The following is an 18,706-nucleotide window of genomic DNA, read 5'->3' on the forward strand; positions in this document are numbered from 1 at the left end:
TTTAAAGAAAACTGGCCATTTATTTTATGGAATGTTTCTCAGTTTGAGTTTGTCCATTTCCTCATGAGTAGATTCAAGATAGGCGTATTTGGTTAGTATACCAGGTTGATAAGTATGTCCATCTCAGGGTATCACCTTTTGGTAAAAGTAATTCTGATCACTTTTCGTGGAGTTGTCCAGTTTTCCTACTATATATTTAGAATATTTCCTTTTATAATTAATAGTCACTTTGTGAGGCGATACTTTAAAATGATATTAACATTCTCTTTCTTTAGCACTCTCTCTAGATTTAATAATCACTGACACTTTTTGCCTGAATCAATTTTTCCTACAATGTTGCAAAATGGGAATCTTAAGTCCTAGACGTGCTTATTGTTTCAGAGCTCTGGACATAGATAAGAGAACAGAACAGCTATAACAGGGTAGCAACTTCTTTTGCACCACAGTGACTTGTCCTGAACCACAGTGACTTGTCTTGAATATCATTCTTCCAGCTAGGGAGGCGTGTTTAATCTGGATAGCGAGTTTTTGTTGATAACTCCAAATTCGGTCCAATTCAAGCTGTCGTCTTCACCTTCACCAATTCCATGTTTTCATCTCCATGTCTTCTATAGGTAGATACTGAGTCCGTGAAAGATGAGTAAAATGTTCTCATTTTCACTTCTGCAACACACATAAAGCAATTTCAGAATTTTATACCATACCACTGTGAAAAGCAAATATGTAATAAGAGTTCAAGATTGGTTTGCAATACCTTTTTCCTTTGGTCTAATAACATACAAAGTTTCTTAGATTTTGTTCCCCCGCCCCGCCCCCATGTGGCTATGTTATTTGGAAGACAGTTCAGTTCATTTATGTTCACATTAAATTTGTTTCCCTCCATTCTCATTTATTTTATTTATGTATTCTCTTGTTAGGTTCAGTTTTCAGAAGATAGCTTCATTTTTGAATTCTAACAGTTGTAATCAGTCACTTCAGGCACTACCGTAGCAATAAACGAGAGAAAGGTTGGACTTTGATGCTAGATAGACCAGTTAGCTCGATAGTTGGTAAGTTACTTAACTATGTGGAGCTTAATTACCTTGATGTATAAAATGTTTAAAATATTTTCCTCAGAGGTGTTGTAAAGATTCAGTGATAGTTTAATGGAGTGAATACATACGTAAAACCTGAGGAGCTGTGTATTTATGGTTCATTGTTTATCACTAAGTCCTGTATGACTCTCTGTGACCCTATGGACTGCAGCTCGCCAGGCTTTCCTGTAACTTCACTGTCTCCTGGAATTTGCTCAAATTTATGCCCAAATTTGGTAGTTCAGCCATCTCAGCCTCTGTTGCCCCTTTCTCCTCCTGCCTTCAGTCTTTCCCAGCATCAGGGTCTTTTCAATGAATCGGCTCTTCACATCAGGTGGCCAAAGTATTAGAGCTGCAGCTTCAACATTAGTACTTCCAATGAATATTCAGGGTTGATTTCCTTTAGGAATGACTGGTTTGATCTTGTAGTCCAAGGGACTTTATAGAGTCTTCTCTAGCACCACAGTTCAAAAGCATCAATTCTTCTGCACTCAGCCTTCTTTATGGTTTTTTTTTTCCTCCCCTCCCTTCCCCCCGCCTTCTTTATGGTTTAACTCTCACATCCCTACATGACTCACTTTACAATTAAACCCCAGCACAGTGACTGGAATGTGTTTGGTGCAGAGCTAATATTATTCTCTTCCTTAGCAAAAGAATAATACTCAGAACAAGCCATAGTGATGTACTTTGACCTGGTTTAGCCGTTGGTGTTCTTGATTCATGTTGTTGTACAGCAGAAGCTAACACAACATTATGAAGCAATTATATTGCAATTAAAAAAAAACTTTCATTGAGGTGTTTCTAGTATCTGGCTGTCTTTTGTAGTTATTGATCAATTACTTTGTCAGGAATGGCAATGCTGTCCACAGAGATATTTATAGCCGCTTTGGTCTCTAGTGTTACTGTAGAATCTTTCTTTGAGTCTTCAGTAAGTTCTGCATTAACATGCAATGGTGTAGATTTTTACAGATGTTATATATAAGCTGGTAGGAATCTCGGGTTCCAGTGTCCCCATTTATTTTTGGATTTTTTTTCTCTCATGATGTGAAAGTTATGAATTTAGGAATAATCTCCGTAACAGGCTTCCCCGGGGAGGGGGCACAGTGGTAAAGAATCTGCCTGTAATGCAGGAGATGTGGATTTGACCCCTGGGTTGGGAGGATCCCCTCGAGGAGGAAATGGCAGCCTGCTCTAGTATTGCCTGGACAGTTCCATTGTCAGAGGAGCCTAGTGGGCTCCAGTCCATAGGGTTGCAGAGAGTCGGACTTGATTGAGCCACTGCGCACACACGCACACAAGCTCCACAGCATAGATGGAGCAGGGATCACTAAATGCTGTTGAATTTTGAGAAAGTGTGTGTAGAAAAAAATGTTTAAAGTTTTAATTTGTAGTTGTATATTCTATGGAATTTGTAATGTCCTCCTGAAATTTTCTGAAAATTGTTTTTTAGCCATATTCTTATTTTTCATACCATGAGAACATTTCAGATTTCATATGGACCAGAGTCCTCAGTTTAAGTTGACTTAAATTCCTCTTGAATTCAAATTTTGAATATGAGATTGTGAGCAAGGAACAAAACCAGCAACCTATGTGATGTACCCTTGCTTTTTGTCAAGTGTTAAAAATTAAGTGGTGAGCTGGTGTGCTGCTAAATATAATTTAAGACTTTTAGTCAAAACCTGTCTTACACAGTAGAGGGGAATTTTGATTATGTTGTGTACCTTAAAGGGTGTTAAACGATACTGCTGGCTCTGTCTTGAGTGAATAACGACTGCTTGTGACAAGCTCAGAAAATAGGCTTTAGCTGGATGAATTATGCTTGGATATTGGAGAGGCTTGCTCACCTAAGGGATCATGCTCACTCTGTTTCCTTAAATGTAGCACTTGTAGCAAATGTAAGGTAACCTACATTTTGTTTATTGAACAATTTTACTTTTGAATTTTTTTTCTCCTTAGCAAAGGAAAAGAAAGATTTATAGCTTTGAGGGCTTGTTTATTACAAGTAAATGGACAGACCAATACCTCTTTGGGTCTTATGTTAAAAAACAATGACTGTTACTTGCTTTCTGCCTCCAGTCCATCTGAATTGAAGGTTGGTTGCATGTAAAACATTGGGCATTTATTTAGATGCTCCCGGTGTTGCTTAGGAGTCTATTTTTGATGCAGGGGCTGGATGACTAAAAATGTAGCCTTTTCTAGTCTATGTCGGCCTTAATTTTCATGAAATATATTCTATTTGAGTAGGGACTAGGGCTAAGAAAAGGTGTGTGAACATCTGTACTTTTTATGCAGTTTGGTTAACTGTATCATCCTCTGATTTTCTAAATTTAGTTTTTGTTTTATTGTTCTTTTGGAGCTTTGGTTGTGATACCTCAGAGCTCCAGCTAGTGTTAGCGCTCAGGCAGTTAAGATTGAGAGAATTAAAGAGTTTGGCTAATTTCACCCCCCCCCCCCATTCTTTCCTTTTTAATCCCTTCTGTGTCTACAATTGTACATTATAGTTACACACCTTAGTGGATACCTTTGAATTGTTTTGATTCTAATCCTAGCAGATTGCTGTAGTAAGTATTTAAGTTACTAGTAGCTTGCTATAGTATTTAAGTATTAAGTTAAACACTTTAGTGCATATCTTTGACTTCCTTTGATTCTAACCATCAGTAATTGCTAGAGGTACTAAAAGTGATTTTATTGTTTTGTAATTGTTGTTTTGTAATCTCTATTTTGACTTCTTTAAACCTTATTCACTTGCTTGCTGTATTCTCCTGACAATACCTTTATTGTCTACTTATGTATTGTTTCAGTTCACTTCAGTCGCTCAGTCGTGTCCAACTTTGCGAACCCATAGACTGCAGCATGCCAGGCTTCCTTGACATCTTTAATTACCATGTTTTGATAGCTACCCTAAATTCTTATATTCTTTCTCATTGGTGGCAAAAAAAAATCACTGGCATAGAAAATATTTAGGGTTTCCCAGGTGGTAGGACATAGGAGCAACTGAACAATAACAACAAAATATTTAACTTTCCTTTTTTCCCCTTAAAATATTTTTTTACTGGGGTAAAATGCATATAACATAAAGTTTACCATTTTGATCATTTTTAGCATCCAGTTCAGCGTCATCAAGTACTTTCCTGTTCTTTGTTTTGTGGTTGCATGATTTGTGTGCATCCTAGTCTCCCCTCCCCTGGGATTGAACCCTTGCCCTCCACAGTGAACGTGTGGAGACCCAACCTGGACCACCAGGGATTCCCTTTTGCTTTTTGTTTGTGAACTGTTCTTGTTAATACATAGGATTGTTGTAGTTCAGTTTTGAAATTGGATTATGAAATCCTTTCTCTGTGACTCTTCCCTTTCCTTCACAGTTTTGGAAATGTGTATGGATATTTTAAGACACTTTTTATCTGGAAATAATTTCAAGCGTAAAGAACATTTGCAGAAATAGTGCCAGGAACCCACATACATCCTTAACAAAATTTACCAGTTGTTAATGTTTTATCTGCTTTTTTCCTCTTTCAGCATATTTGTACATACTTTTTTCCCCCCTGCACTGTTTGAGAGTAAGTTGTCATTATCCTTGAATTAGGGCTTTCCTGGTGACTGAGATGGTAAAGAATCTGCCTGCAATGCAGGAGACCCAGGATCAGTCCCTGGGTGTGGAAGATACCCTGGAGAAAGGAATCACTACCTCTCCAGTATTCTTGCCTGGAGAACTCCATGGACAGAAGAGCTTGGTGGGCTACAGCCCATGGGGTCTCAAAGAGTTGGACACAACTGAGCGACTAACACACACAGCCTTGCATAAGTATGAATTTCCTAAGGAGAGATTTTTGTATAATGGTAATCAACGTCAGGAAATTTAGCATCGATATTGTACTCTAACATCTAGATTCCAGTTTGTCAATTGATCTAAGTCCAGTTTTGTTCTGCTTTTAGTCCAGGACCATGTATTGCATTTAATTGTTATGTCTCTTTAGTTTCTTGTAATTTGGATCAGTTCTTCTGCCCCCAGCCTCTTTTTTGGTGTTTCATGACATTTTAATATACTACAGACCTAGGAATCCTCACCCTCCTCCCCTCATTTTGGTTTTGGTCTCTTTTCTCATGATTAGGTACAAACTATGCTGTTTTGGTTGGAATATTACCTTAGTGATGTCTTCCTTAGTATATGAATGTAGAGGCATATGATATTCACCTGCCACTCATTGGTGGTAATCTTGATCACTCAGTCAGGTGATGTCATTTCTTCATAGTGTGCTTATGTTTTTTCCCCCCTTGTGATTTATAAATAATCTTTAAGACCATGTAAATATTCTCCTTTTCACCAGAGTTTCCTCCATATTAATTTAACATCACATTGATTTTTGTTGAGTTCTTTTTTTTCTATGTGTTTTCAGTTTCAAGTACTGGTGTCTTACACGTACCCATTAACTAAACATGTGAGCCTGATTTGGTAGTCATGAGCAGTGGATTTTGTCAGCTGGATTTTACTGAGGTTTTTGTTTGCTTAGGTCAGCACTCCCCAGCCTTTTTGGCACCAGGGAAGATTTTTCCATGGATTGGGGGTAGGGAGGATGGTTTCAGGATAATTAAAGTACCTTACATTTACTGTGCACTTCATTTCTAATCTAATGCTGCCGCTGATCTGACAGGAGGTTCTGGTTCATGGCTTGGAGGTTGGGGACCCCTGCCTTACACAGTTTCACTGTCACTGTTTCTTAGATCTGAGTAGATCTGATTTTTAATCATTTCTGGCAGCAGTTTGTTGAAAACTGTAAATTGATATCAAGGCAAATAATACATAACATTCATTGCTGTTCTAAAGCAGTGAAAACAGTTTCTCCATTTTTTTTCTTTACTGATGTATAGTTGACTCCCAATATTATATAAGTTTTAGGTGTACAACATAGTAACTTGATATTTTTATGCACATCATGCAGAGATACTGAGCTGTCACTGACAATATTCCCTGTACTGAGCACTACATTCCTGTGACTTAATTTATTTTATCACAGATAGCTTGTACCTCTTAACTAGAATTAGCTGAGTTGAGAGTATTGCTTAAATATTCTGTTACAAAGCTATACATTTTATTAGATAAGTTACATTCTCATTAGTAAGTGTGCTGTTAACTACGTGCTTAATTTGTTGGCTGCTTGTGATGTTAATGCTGTTAGGCACCAAGACTTACTTGCTGATTTCTCTGCTTTTCTCCCCCTTAGGGCAGGAGGACTATGACAGGTTGCGACCGCTGAGCTATCCACAGACAGACGTGTTTCTGGTCTGCTTCTCAGTGGTCTCTCCATCCTCATTCGAAAATGTGAAAGAGAAGGTGAGTTAGTCAGATACTTTCTCCCTGAAAAAAAGGGTATCGTAGAATTTCTGTTGACTTGTACATAGCTTTGGAGGCTTGTGGATTAATGCAGGTGTATTTTTTCTTTTTTTAAAATATCTTTTCTCTAGTGGGTGCCTGAGATAACTCACCACTGTCCAAAGACTCCTTTCTTGCTTGTTGGGACCCAAATTGATCTCAGAGATGACCCCTCTACTATTGAGAAACTTGCTAAGAATAAGCAGAAGCCTATCACTCCAGAGACTGCTGAAAAGCTGGCCCGTGACCTGAAGGCTGTCAAGTATGTGGAGTGCTCTGCACTCACACAGGTGAGGACTGTGCGGAGCCCCATGTCTATTAACAGTGGAGCGGTTTGAGTAGCGTTTAGGACATGGGTTATTTCTGACAGTGGTCTGCAGTGCTCAAGAAAGCTGCCCAGGAAGACTGTTAGAAGTCTTGTTAGAGGTCTCCGTTTTTATGAAGAAAATTATTCGTCTCTAAATAAAGTGCTTGTGTTGGTGAGCTCCCTGTTTTATGTATCATTTGTAGTGGTCAGGGATTGTGGTTTGTTTTTTTTTTAATTAATGGTAAGGTCCATATTAGCACAAATTTATAAGAGTATGTGAATGATTCCCCTCTTCCCCCTGCCCCCAACTTAAAATTTCATCTAAGTAAATCTCATCTTTATCAGTACTGACAGTTGATGCTATAGCCTCCTGGGGTAATTCATCTGAAATCGGGAATTGGTCGTAATTATTGAGACTTTCAGAGAAAGCTACCTTGGCCATTTCTCAAGTTTGCCTTTATATAATGTCTCTATTCCTAGATTTTGGGAGGCATTCCTTCCTTACACTGTTCACTTTTCTTTCTGAATGATTTAATTGGAACTCTGTTCGTAGTTTGATGGGAAACTTCAGATTCTGAGGACAGTGAGCAGTGCTGAGCGTATTTTGGGTGAGAGTTACACCTGGCTTGTGTGGTTTCACCTTCTCGGCCTTCATGGTATCGCCAACCTATTCTCCCATTTGAGAATTGTTCTGTTGGGGGGTGGAAGGAAGGATTATGGAAATAATTAGCCCAGGACTTTTTTATTCTGTTTTTTGACGTTTGAACAGTGAGCAGACATGCCTAATTAAAATAAGGCAGGACTGAAGGGTAGAAATTTCTTACAGTTATGTGAAGTTCACTTATATTTCTCACACTGCTTTTTCAGATAGGTTTTTTTTAAAAAATTAAGTTAAAAAGACAGATTCTTGATTTTATATATACTAAAGTAAATGGCATATAGTTACATATTCTACATGTACTAGGTATGTAGTAAGTAGGGTGTAGACATAACTTAGAAATCTCCAGTTTAGCCCTGGGCTGGATATGTAAACACAGAATTTGCGCTCGAAGCTGGATATCTCACAGGATAGCTTCAAGGCCTAATTTTATTCTTCCAAGCCCAGTGTTTCCTGACAGTTCAGTTCTGTTGTATTGACATTGCAGATATTTACAAGTTGAGATGATTTTATATTTTCTTACATGTACAGCTGAGATTTTAAAAAAATGCATAATTGTACAGCTGGCTGAGACTTTAAAAAATGCCTAACGCCTCTGTGTTTTGCTAGAAAAATGTTGTGTGTGTACTGAAGAAGGATGTGTGTGGAACACTTGAATCGGCTAACTGTTGCATGTCCCCATTCTCTGAATATGGGTTGCTTTGGGGGGAAGTGGAGGCAGGTAAGCCATGTGGGCCCAGTTTTAGGTCCCAAGAGAAGCTTATTTTAGAGAATTGGATGCTTCCATATAAGGTGTTCTACAATATGAGCAGATTTATTTAGGAAGTCCCTTTTCAGAGAACAGAAATTTGAAAAAGTCTTAGCAAATATATTTTTCTTATCAGATTTTGAAGTTTGGAGAAATCAAAAGAGAAGACAGAAAATGGGGTCCCTGGTGCAGTTTGGAAGCCGGAAGTTTTTAGGACTCCAGAATTTGTTGGTTCCTCTAAAACTGAACTCTTTATATAATCAGATAGTGTGATTAAAGCAAAGATTAGGTTTGTCTTGTAGGGGATTAGTTGATCTTTGTCAATAAGCAGGAACATACTTGCTTCTTATTAAGGGATGCCCTAGTTACTAATTGTTGTCCTCTTCTTTTTTTCCCCTTATAAAATTTATTTCTCCTTGATAGCTTTCCTCCTTTATGTTTGACAGCCAGAATTTGCTCCTAGATATGTAGAAAGAATTTCAGAGGAACCTTTGACTTGTTTAGCATTTCTAGTTTGTGAAAGACACAGAAGGAAGAAAACTTAACCTTTGTTTCTTTTCAAGTGCTTATTGTTATTTCTCATTTATTTTGTACCTAATGGAATATGTGGTGCCAGTCTTCTAAGATACTCTGTGGGGGTGGTGAGCAAAATAGGGCCAGCGGGGCCGTCTGGGGCTCGCACATTTGCTACCGGAGCTGTGCTCTGGGGCTTTGAGGGGCATGTTTACTTGGGATCCAGCTGACGTAAAGGACGTGTGAAACTTCTTTGGGTGGTAAATCTGTGGCTTCAGATTTAGGTTGAGTTTAGGTTGAGTCTATAGACCTGGTACCAGTACTGCTGAGTCATACTGTCACGCTGGAGTTCTGGCTGAGGTGTAAGTGTATTTCTGCATCTTACTCCTTATAGAGCTGAGAATATTCTTTGTTTTCACTCCATGCTTTATGCTCTGATACCCCACGCGGACATTAAAAGCATTGATCTGCTTGCTAAAACTCATTCTAGGACCCCATTCTTTGTTTTCCTATTGGGTGGTGGTTACTTGCTCTAACACAATACTGAATAACTGAAGTGTATGCTGTTTCTAGAGTCTTTTCTTTAAACTTCTCCCAGTTGGTAAAACTGCTGAACAATTAACACTTTTTCTAAATGCCTGAACCTGTTGTTCTGGAAAACTTGTTTAATCTAAGATCCTGATGAATCCCATCTAGATATGTCATTGAATCTAGAAACATGTAGCATGCTTGTTAGTCTGCTGTGTGTCCTTCAGTTATTCAGGGGATGAATTCACAGAAGCCTGAAATTGTAATAGGTTTAGTTCCAAAATGCGTGTGCCATTCTTGTCATTAGAAGTACTTGGGTATTTTACAAGTACTAATCCAAATTTAATGCATGTATCTCGTGTTTACATATCCATTTTATTCCTCTGGCACTGTTTTCATTAATATGTTGTAATGTTAGATTTCAAAGTGTGATTGTTCTAGAAATCAACATACGGCATTGTCACAAAAATTGTTTTCTTGCTCAGTTAACCTTTTTTGAGGTAAGACATTTGTTCAGTTATTTACTCTCTTGATAATGGACTTAAGATCTAGCTTTCTGGCAGTTACTTTTCTAAAGGTGCATTGCTTCTGTGAATTCAGCCCATTTAATCCGGACTGCTGTTGTATCTGCTAGTCTTTCTAATCCTCTAACCTGGCTGCTATTCTCTCTCCTCCCCTCTGTCTTATAGAGAGGTCTGAAGAATGTGTTTGATGAGGCTATCCTAGCTGCCCTCGAGCCTCCGGAAACTCAACCCAAAAGGAAGTGCTGTATATTCTAAACTGTTTTCTCCTTCCCCTCTTTGCTGCTGCTTCCTGTCCCACTACTGTAGAAAGATCGTTTAAAAACAAAGGAATAAAACCATCCTGTTTGAAAGCCTCTGCGTCTTTTTACTCACTACCTTAGAGCAACCTCTGTATTAGTTTTTGATCAAGAATGCAATATCTTATAGAATATTTTTTGTGATCAGTAGTCAAGTTGGACTTGTTTAACTTTCTGCTGCTTGAGTTGCCTGATGCTGAGAGCTTTTTGGTTTGGATTACTATTGCAAAAGGGAACTTGGTCTGGCATTAAGAATGTCCTTGGAGAAAATTAAGAGTTTTTAACACTTACAGATCTTAGTTCTTGATGGAGAAAATAACACAAACATCATTTTACTCTTGTGATCCATTGTTAATTGTAATTGCATGACAAAATTTATGGGAAAGGGTGACCTGCTAGTAGAGTGTACTGGGGAAGGGAGGATTCTTTTCTGGTTTTCCTTTGTGCAGTGAAACTTTGTGTTGCTATTGCTTTGGCTGTCTGTGCTGTAGTGGAGTGTTTGTCAGTCTGGGTGGGAAAGATATTGATGTACCTGCTACTGCTTTATGAGATCATTTGTTACACTCTTTTAAGAATAGCATCCATTTTAACAGCTGACTGAAGGTTTGTTAATGTTGAGATGTAAAGCTGCCACCTTTATATTTTCCTGCTTCTGATTTTATTGTTGTGAGGGGAAACGTACAATTGTGGTTACCTTCAAATTTTGAAATTAAAAATATACAATTGTTTGTATAAATGCCTGATGAAGCTTTTTATTCCTGTTGCACTGACTGGCTCTAGTTTCACATATGTATAAGGTACCCACATTTCTGCTTCCTTGAATCCCCCTGGCTCTTAATTGGTGGGAAAAGGGGAGTTCAGAGTGAATACCTCTGATGCAGCCACTGTAATTGCTCTCTCCATCTGTGCCTGTGCCTTTCATGTGATAAGGGTGCCACTGCCCAGTGCCCGACCTCTCACTCCTGTTCCATATTCAGCTGTTTCGTTTGAATGCAGAGCTGCTTAGTTGTTTTTATGGAAAATGTTTCAGCAGCACATTGTACAAAACTCATTGAATGAGCAAATGACACGTGTGCTTGTTTGCTTCTTGTGACATACATTGGTCTGCAAAAAGCTTTCTCAAAGAACCACTGTCTCACTCGTGAATATCTGCTCCTCTGCTCCTGAATTGCTGGATCCTTCCAGTGCCCTGCCTGGACAGAGCTTGGTGAAGTGATTGTGTTGAGATTCAGGGTTTTTCAGTGACTCGTTTTTTGCCAACTCTTGGGGGCTTGAATGTTTTAAATTTGATCTTCAATTTTATTATACTGAATATCAGACTGCAAATTTTTTTCTTTCTACCCCTTTTCAGAAAGGCCTAAAGAATGTATTTGATGAAGCAATATTGGCTGCCCTGGAGCCTCCAGAACCGAAGAAGAGCCGCAGGTGTGTGCTGCTATGAACGTCTCTCCAGAGCCCTTTCTGCACAGCTGGTGTCGGCATCATACTAAAAGCAATGTTTAAATCAAACTAAAGATTAAAAATTAAAATTCGTTTTTGCAATAATGACAAATGCCCTGCACCTACCCACATGCACTTGTGTGAGACAAGGCCCGTAGGTATGGCCCCTTCCCCTCTCAATACTAGTTAATTTTGAGTAATTGTGTATTGTCAGAAAAGTGATCAGTACTAGTTTTTTGTTTTGTCGTTTCAAAAAAATTATTATTATTTTTTTTTGTTTGTTTAAAAGCAAGGCATGCTTGTGATGACTCTGTAACAGACTAATTTGGGCTGTTAAAGCTGTTCCCGGGTTCCACTCTGGCGAGTAATCTGGGATATCTAGTGTTTTTTTTTTTTCCTTCTTTCTTTTTTTTTTGTTTGGGCGGGGGAGTGTGTGTGGGATTTGTTTATATTTAGTCTTTTTTTTTTTTTTTTTAAATCCATTAACCATTGGGCAGCCCTTAGGGGAGGAGGACGGATTGATTCCATGTTCCACTTCCTAGATCTAGTTTAGAGAACATGTTCCCCACCTGGTGCTCTTAGGAAGGAGTATAGTAATTGCCTCATTTAATAATATACTCCTTTTTGAAAGTTGCCTTTTCTCTCCACCCTTGAGTAGGTCCAGTATTTGATGAAACTCATGAAAGTGGGTGGAACCTGTCTTGCCCCTCCTCTTTTCTAGGATGCACTATATATGTGACTGTGACTCTCAAGGAAATTCGTTTGCCATTTGCTGATTTTTTTTTTGAAGTTAATTTCTAACTTCTTTCACTTATAAATGAAGAAAAGTATTGCACCTTTTGAAATACACCAAATGGATTGAGTACATAATTAAAAAACTTTTTTTTCCCCCCTGTCAGTCATTGTCTTAATATGCTGAGGATAGACATGGAGCTTAATAGTGTATGATATGGTGTTCCTAGAACACAGCTGAAGACCTGGTATATAGAGGAAATCCAAGGGGGTGGTGCTGGAAGACAGATGCCTGGGACGATTCACATCCTCTTCCAAGTCACGAGGGTGGAGGCCTGCTTCATTAAGAAGCTGGGGGTGGGGTGTGGGGGGAGAACCTTTAACAACATGGGGACCAGTCAGGGGAATCCCCTTATTTCTGTTTTGCATACAAGGAACCCTAGAGCAGCCAGGTGAGGCTCTCTAGTTCAGTAAAAATCCTAGGGAGAGTCTTAAGAAGACTCTTCAGAAGTGTTAATAAGGATTTTATCAGCTTATTTTGGTTGCAGTTTTCAAGTTTTAAAAATGTTATTATCTTCCCCACCTTCCCCAAATCCTAATTCTTGTAGGTTTCGTTAGTGTTGAACCAATGCTTTCTCATGTCTCAATTCTTTGTATATGCATTCTTTTCAGATGTATTAAACAAACAAACAAAAAAACCCTTCACAAGTCAGCCTGGGGATTGTTATTTTCCCTCCGCCTCTTAATCTTTAGACATTTAGGAGTGGGAACTTGACTCTCATTGACATCAATTTTCTAACAGATTTCAGGATAAAAATTTAGAGCATAAAGATTTAATGTACTTTGTTTTCTGGAAGTCAGGTTGAGATATTTTTTCCTCTCCACATATTCAGATTTCTGCCTTCTCCCCTAAGTTTGACAGGTAGCCTGCCAACTCCTTTTCTTTAATATCAAGTGGGTTCCATAGAGAAGTGCTCTGACAGCTCACTGCTCATGTTGTTGAAATGACAGTGTACCTCCAATCCATGGATTAGTGGGAAAGCAGCTATTTTTTCTCCCAAGTTTTCTGTGTCAGTGGTTTTCAAACTTTGCTGCTTTGTAGAGTACAGCTTGAGCAGGGGATTATTTAGAAGCTTTCCAGGTACTTCCATTATGCAGCCAAGTTTGAGAACCACTGCTCCAGAGGTGTTAACCACAAACTGCTTCTATCAAATTACAGATTCTGTGCCTTGTATCTGAATATAGGGCACATTTTCTGTAGGTGCCAAGAATGATTCATTTATTTTTAAGAGCATTATACTGATCTATATGAGAATCTTAGAAACTAAGGGCTGTTAATTCAGTTAATAAGGCTGATACAGTGTGTAGCCTCATTTTCATAGTTTTCTATGTGGAGTCATGTTTGACTTGATTCTGTTCTGTGCTAGAACTTAGCTGGGCTGGTTGGGAAGAGGTTCAGTTCAGTTCAGTTGCACAGTCGTGTCCGACTCTTTGCAACCCTATGAATTGCAGCACTCCAGGCCTCCCTGTCCATCACCAACTCCCAGAGTTCACTCAGACTCACGTCCATCGAGTCCGTGATGCCATCCAGCCATCTCATCCTCTGTCGTCCCCTTCTCCTCCTGCCCCCAATCCCTCCCAGCATCAGAGTCTTTTCCAGTGAGTCAGCCCTTCGCATGAAGTGTCCAAAGTACTGGAGTTTCAGCTTCAGTATCATTCCTTCCAAAGAAATCCCAGGGCTGATCTCCTTCAAAATGGACTGGTTGGATCTCCTTGCAGTCCAAGGGACTCTCGAGTCTTCTCCAACACCACAGTTCAAAAGCATCAATTCTTCGGCTTTCTAAAATGTTATATTTCCTTTTTCTGAAGCAGGGCCTATTTTCATAGTATTGAATATAATCAGAATACCTCTTTAAGTTTTGTGTTATACATTTAGTGTAGTGGTGCTTTTTCCTGAAAAGCTGTCGTTAGATCATTGGTGTCTTCTAATTATCTTCACAATATCTTCATAGAATGGATAAGATACTACTTTTTCTTCATTGTTAGATTTGGACTATTCTCTTAATTTTCTCCTCCCATTTTGATGTTGTTAGTGGTTATTGGAGGGTGCTGAATGCTAAGGAACTAGTGTACAGGGACCCTGCTTCTTGAGGTTTGAAACTTAGTCTTCTCTGGGTACAGCTAACATACACTGAAAATTTGGATGGTTTTTCACCAAGAAGTAGCAGCTCTGTTATTTTTCAGGAAAGACTGAGCTCTTCATGGTTAGGATATCTGAATAATATGTGAGGGGAGTGTCTTTGAATCACATTCCTGATTTAGCTCTCATTGTTTTCTGTAAGACTTACGCAGTTTGCCTTAACTTCAGAGCATGGTGATTTAACTTAAAAAGCTCAACAGAAGACCTCACCTTAATATTTTCTTCTTTCCAGGACTGTTACAATACTTTGTTTATATATTACTTGTATTTTTTTCTGAAGAGCCCCTCCTCCTAAAAAAACAAAAAACAAAAAAACCATTAACTATTCCTACAATAATGGTGCATTACAAACCATGCTAACTCTCAGCTGGCCTTATGCAACAGCATTTATTTTTCTAGATTGTGGGTCAGTTGGATTTTGCCTCCAAGCTTCAGATTGGGCTCAGGTTGGCTTCATGTTTCTTGTTCTGGAGCCTTCCGGAGAGGACATCAGGTAGTGAGCCAGAGTGGGTGCAGGAACAAGCACATTGAAAATCCCTCACGTTCCATTGTCCAGAGGGTTCCACATAGCCAAGCCCAAAGCCTGCCACTCAGACGTTCATTTCCCTCAGATTTAGTAATTAAAAAGTATGGTTTCTTTCTTTCCTTCTTAATAAGGCTCTTGAGGATATTAGCAGAGAATAAAACAGATGTGAGTTCCTGACTTCTGCTTGGAATTTTCTCTCCTTTACAGTTTTGATACCTGCCTTTTTTTTGAATAACCATGTGAGAGAGTAAAACTTTTCTCTGCATGTGCATGCCCACAACATAGATTCATTCGTCAGAGCTCTTGTTCTGTACTAGGCTCTGGAGCCATTGGAGAATGACAGTCCGAACTCCATGTGTGGGCAGCTTCACTCTCCTGGCCCCTTTGTGTATAAAATAAGTCTGTACTTAACTGTCATTGAGGTTTCAAGTGCAAGTCTACATAGGTGTGGGGTGGGACCTGGGAATCAATCTAGTTTTTAGATATTCCCAAGGTAGACCTTTGATTCATTATGTTTGGGGACCAGTGTGTGCCTCAGTGGTTCTTAACTCTGACTGTGTGAATGGCACCTTTGGAGCTTATTTTAAAAAAGGAAAATAATGCCTGCAGCAATTTTAGGCAATCCCTGGAAATAGGGTCTGGGCATCACAATTTTTTTCAGATTATTTTTTATAGGAACATCATGGCTTTAAAGCTCATTTGCTATTTTAATATGCCCCAGGTTTCAGAACTGTGGCACTGGATTGTCTCTTTAAGGTTTCATTTATATCTGACATGAGTTTTAGAGTAGTTTTAGAATACAGTTTTTACAGCTTTTCTCTCCTTTGAGGAAGAGGTCTCCATACTTGTGGTCCCAAGCTGGCACTCAGTTCTTCGTAAGCCTTAGTCGGAAAGAAGGTTTACAAAGTTCATAGTCATAGTCTTACTGGTGGACTGACACTGAGATAGTTTAGGCAGTCATCTCAGCAGTTAGGTTGCTTAGGCAGCAGTTTGAGAAGAGGGCAGGTATTTGAATTGTAGAGTTCAGCTAAGGTTTTCTAAGTTAAAGCTAGAATGTAGAGGAAGGCTGTATTTCCCTGATAACTTCAAGACAAGTGTACTGTACACATTTCATTGAAGATGGAGATCTTTTTCACTCTTTCAGAAATATTCTAATTCACCTGCAGAGAGTACACAGGTCCAGATTCAAAAATATAAGGTAGTGCTAGAAATGAGTATTCTGCTAAGCTGCTAAGTCACTTCAGTCATGTCCGACTCTGTGCGACCCCATAGACAGTAGCCCACCAGGCTCCCCCGTCCCTGGGGTTCTCCAGGCAAGAGCACTGGAGTGGGTTGCCATTTCCTTCTCCAGTGCATGAAAGTGAAAAGTGAAAGTGAAGTCGCTCAGTCGTGTCCGACTCTTCGTGACCCCATGGACTGCAGCCTACCAGGCTCCTCCGCCCATGGGATTTCCCAGGCAGGAGTACTGGAGTGGGGTGCCATTGCCTTCTCCGAGAAATGAGTATAAATTGAAGTTATTCCAACAGAGTACATTGGACTTTGGGGAGATGAAATCGCTTGTTAACTCACGGTCACTTGTTTCCTCTGCTGCAACTCCACCCCACCCCCACCTCACACCCACACCCATCCTGGTTTTTTGTCAGACCTTTGGGCAGTGTCACTTGGCTTTTATTTCCTCTCTTGTCAGTGAGTATAGTTGCAAGTGGGTTGATTTTTTGTTTGTTTTTTTTTTGAGTGGTTAAATAGGTAGTGGTTTCCTTTGTATTAGCCATATTCTGATACATTAATATTTGGTTGTATGGGGTTTTAGTTTCTTGGTTTGTGGTTTAGGTGTAAGTTGATGCAAAGCCCAATGTGACCAGTCCTCTCAGAGGCAGCAACTGGAGCAGAGTGTCTGGGTGGGTTTACAGATGGTCATTGCTTTTGAGCCATAAAGTCTAAACTGAAAATTCTTTCTTTACTCCCTGATAATGGGCCATTGGCTGTTTGGGGTATAGCCTCATGTAAGTGGGAAAACTTGTGCCAGTATCCAGCTGTCTCTTTTTTTAAACAATTTGTTGAGCTATTTTTAACTCTGGACCCTCTGTTCTGTAGCCCATGGATTTCTTGGATTGTTGAGATTAACTCCGCCTAGTGGTGAATTTAAGTTAAAACTGACAGTGACTCCAGGTGGACTCTGCCTAACAACATCCCTGTATGTGGGTGTTTGTTTTTTTTTTTCCTGGCTCCTGGGTGTGTGGGATCTTCGTTTCCCAACGAGGGATCGTACCCATATCCCCTGCAGTGGAAGTGTGGGGCCCTCACCACTGGTTTTGTTGTTGTCTAGTCGCTGAGTCATGTCCAGTTCTTCATGGCCCCATGGACTATAACCCTCCCAGGCTCCTCTGGACCGCCAGGGACCTCCAATGTAGGGTCTTGGTGGCAGAAGGTAGGGAGAAGGTGGTGAGGTAGAAAGGAACAGTGACTGAGCCAGTTCCCTGGTGGACTAGGGAAATTTCTGAATTATCTAGGAAACGTTAGGAGTCGGAATTTGTAGCCAGTCAGAAAAAAAATCTGAGGTGGTGTGTGCTGGTGGGAAATAATTGCCCCAAATTATAAGACTGTACTAGCTGTGTGATTTTGTCAGTGAATGTCCGTTGGCTCTATTTGCTTCATCTGTAAATAGGAATAATGATAAATTCTACATCTCAGGTGGTGAGTGTGAGAAATTATGTCATACATGTGACTGTTCTGTAAACACATAAGTGCAATGCAAATATTACCAGCTACCAGATTTGCTTTGCACTGGGGACAGTTTAGGTTTATGGGAGGGAGTATTTACCAACACCGCGGTGACATTGCTACTGGGTGTATGTTGGGGAGTTTGCGTAGTTACAGGAGTACAGATTCACTGTTTATAGAGCTCAGGTGGTAGAGCTCCAGGTAGTTTAGAGCTTTCTTTAAGAAGAATCGAAGTGCTTGCATCGGCAGCACATACACTAAAATTGGAATGGTACAGAGAAGATTAGCATGGCCCCTGCGCAAGGATGACACGCAGATTCGCGAAGCGTTCCATATTTTTTGATTTGGGAGAATGGCATTGAAACATGTATAGTATCATATATGAAACGAATCGCCAAAAGAAAAAAAAGAATCTAAGACCCAAGCTTCTCAACTTCATAGAAATAACTTCATGTTCATAGGGTGTGTATCCCAAGAGCTGGAGATGCTTCGTCTCTGAAGTTGCTTTCCTTCTCGGACACTCGGGAGGCAGGAACACACAAAAAAAACCCCTCTGAAGATCAGGTCAGCCATGCAGTTTCCTCCGTGCCCCAGAATTACTAGGACTGTTGTCCCAGGTTGGCCATATCCCTGAAGCTAAGCGTGAAGATCTTGCTGCTCCAAGCCGTTTAGTGAATATCAAGGGATAAGAACTATTCAGAAATATTATTAAGAACTCAAGTCTCCCCCATGCTTTTGTTTTGTGTAATGTCAGTTTTACATGTTCATTTAGTACTAAGAGGCCCTCTGTTAGATAGCGGGACGAATGAGGATGGTGCGAATAATGAACGTCAGGGAGGGGAACTGAACACACCAAGAAGAGAAATCACATTGAGCTGTGTGGGTGTGGTGTTGGGGAGAAGAAAGGCAGGAGGTAAAAGTAAATCAGGAAAGGCTTCTTGAAAAAGGTTTGGGTCTGATTTGGACATGGAGAGATACACGAGGCTGGAGGGGTCAGGTGGATGAGTGTGGATTTCTGGGAGGAAGGAAAGGAGACACAGAAGAGAGGCACCTCGCCTGTTGGGGTAGACAA

The 18,706-nt window shown here is 39.8% G+C and overlaps 1 protein-coding gene across 3 annotated transcripts in view; it reads left to right on the top strand.

Moving 5' to 3' along the window:
• Window positions 1-12,892, top strand: part of CDC42 (cell division cycle 42) — a 49,335-nt gene extending 36,443 nt beyond the window's left edge. For 2 of the 3 annotated variants that reach the window (XM_018055357.1, XM_018055366.1), the window contains exons 4-6: window positions 6,293-6,402; window positions 6,534-6,731; window positions 11,367-12,892. In XM_018055357.1, the coding sequence (XP_017910846.1) occupies window positions 6,293-6,402; window positions 6,534-6,731; window positions 11,367-11,456 (398 nt within the window). In that variant the 3' untranslated portion in view covers window positions 11,457-12,892. Of the gene's footprint in view, window positions 1-6,292; window positions 6,403-6,533; window positions 6,732-9,884; window positions 10,748-11,366 lie in introns of those variants that run through there. The other variant, XM_018055370.1, reaches the window with a different exon arrangement.

The sequence above is a fragment of the Capra hircus genome, chromosome 2, assembly GCF_001704415.2.
Source record: "Capra hircus breed San Clemente chromosome 2, ASM170441v1, whole genome shotgun sequence".
Lineage (NCBI taxonomy): Eukaryota > Metazoa > Chordata > Mammalia > Artiodactyla > Bovidae > Capra > Capra hircus.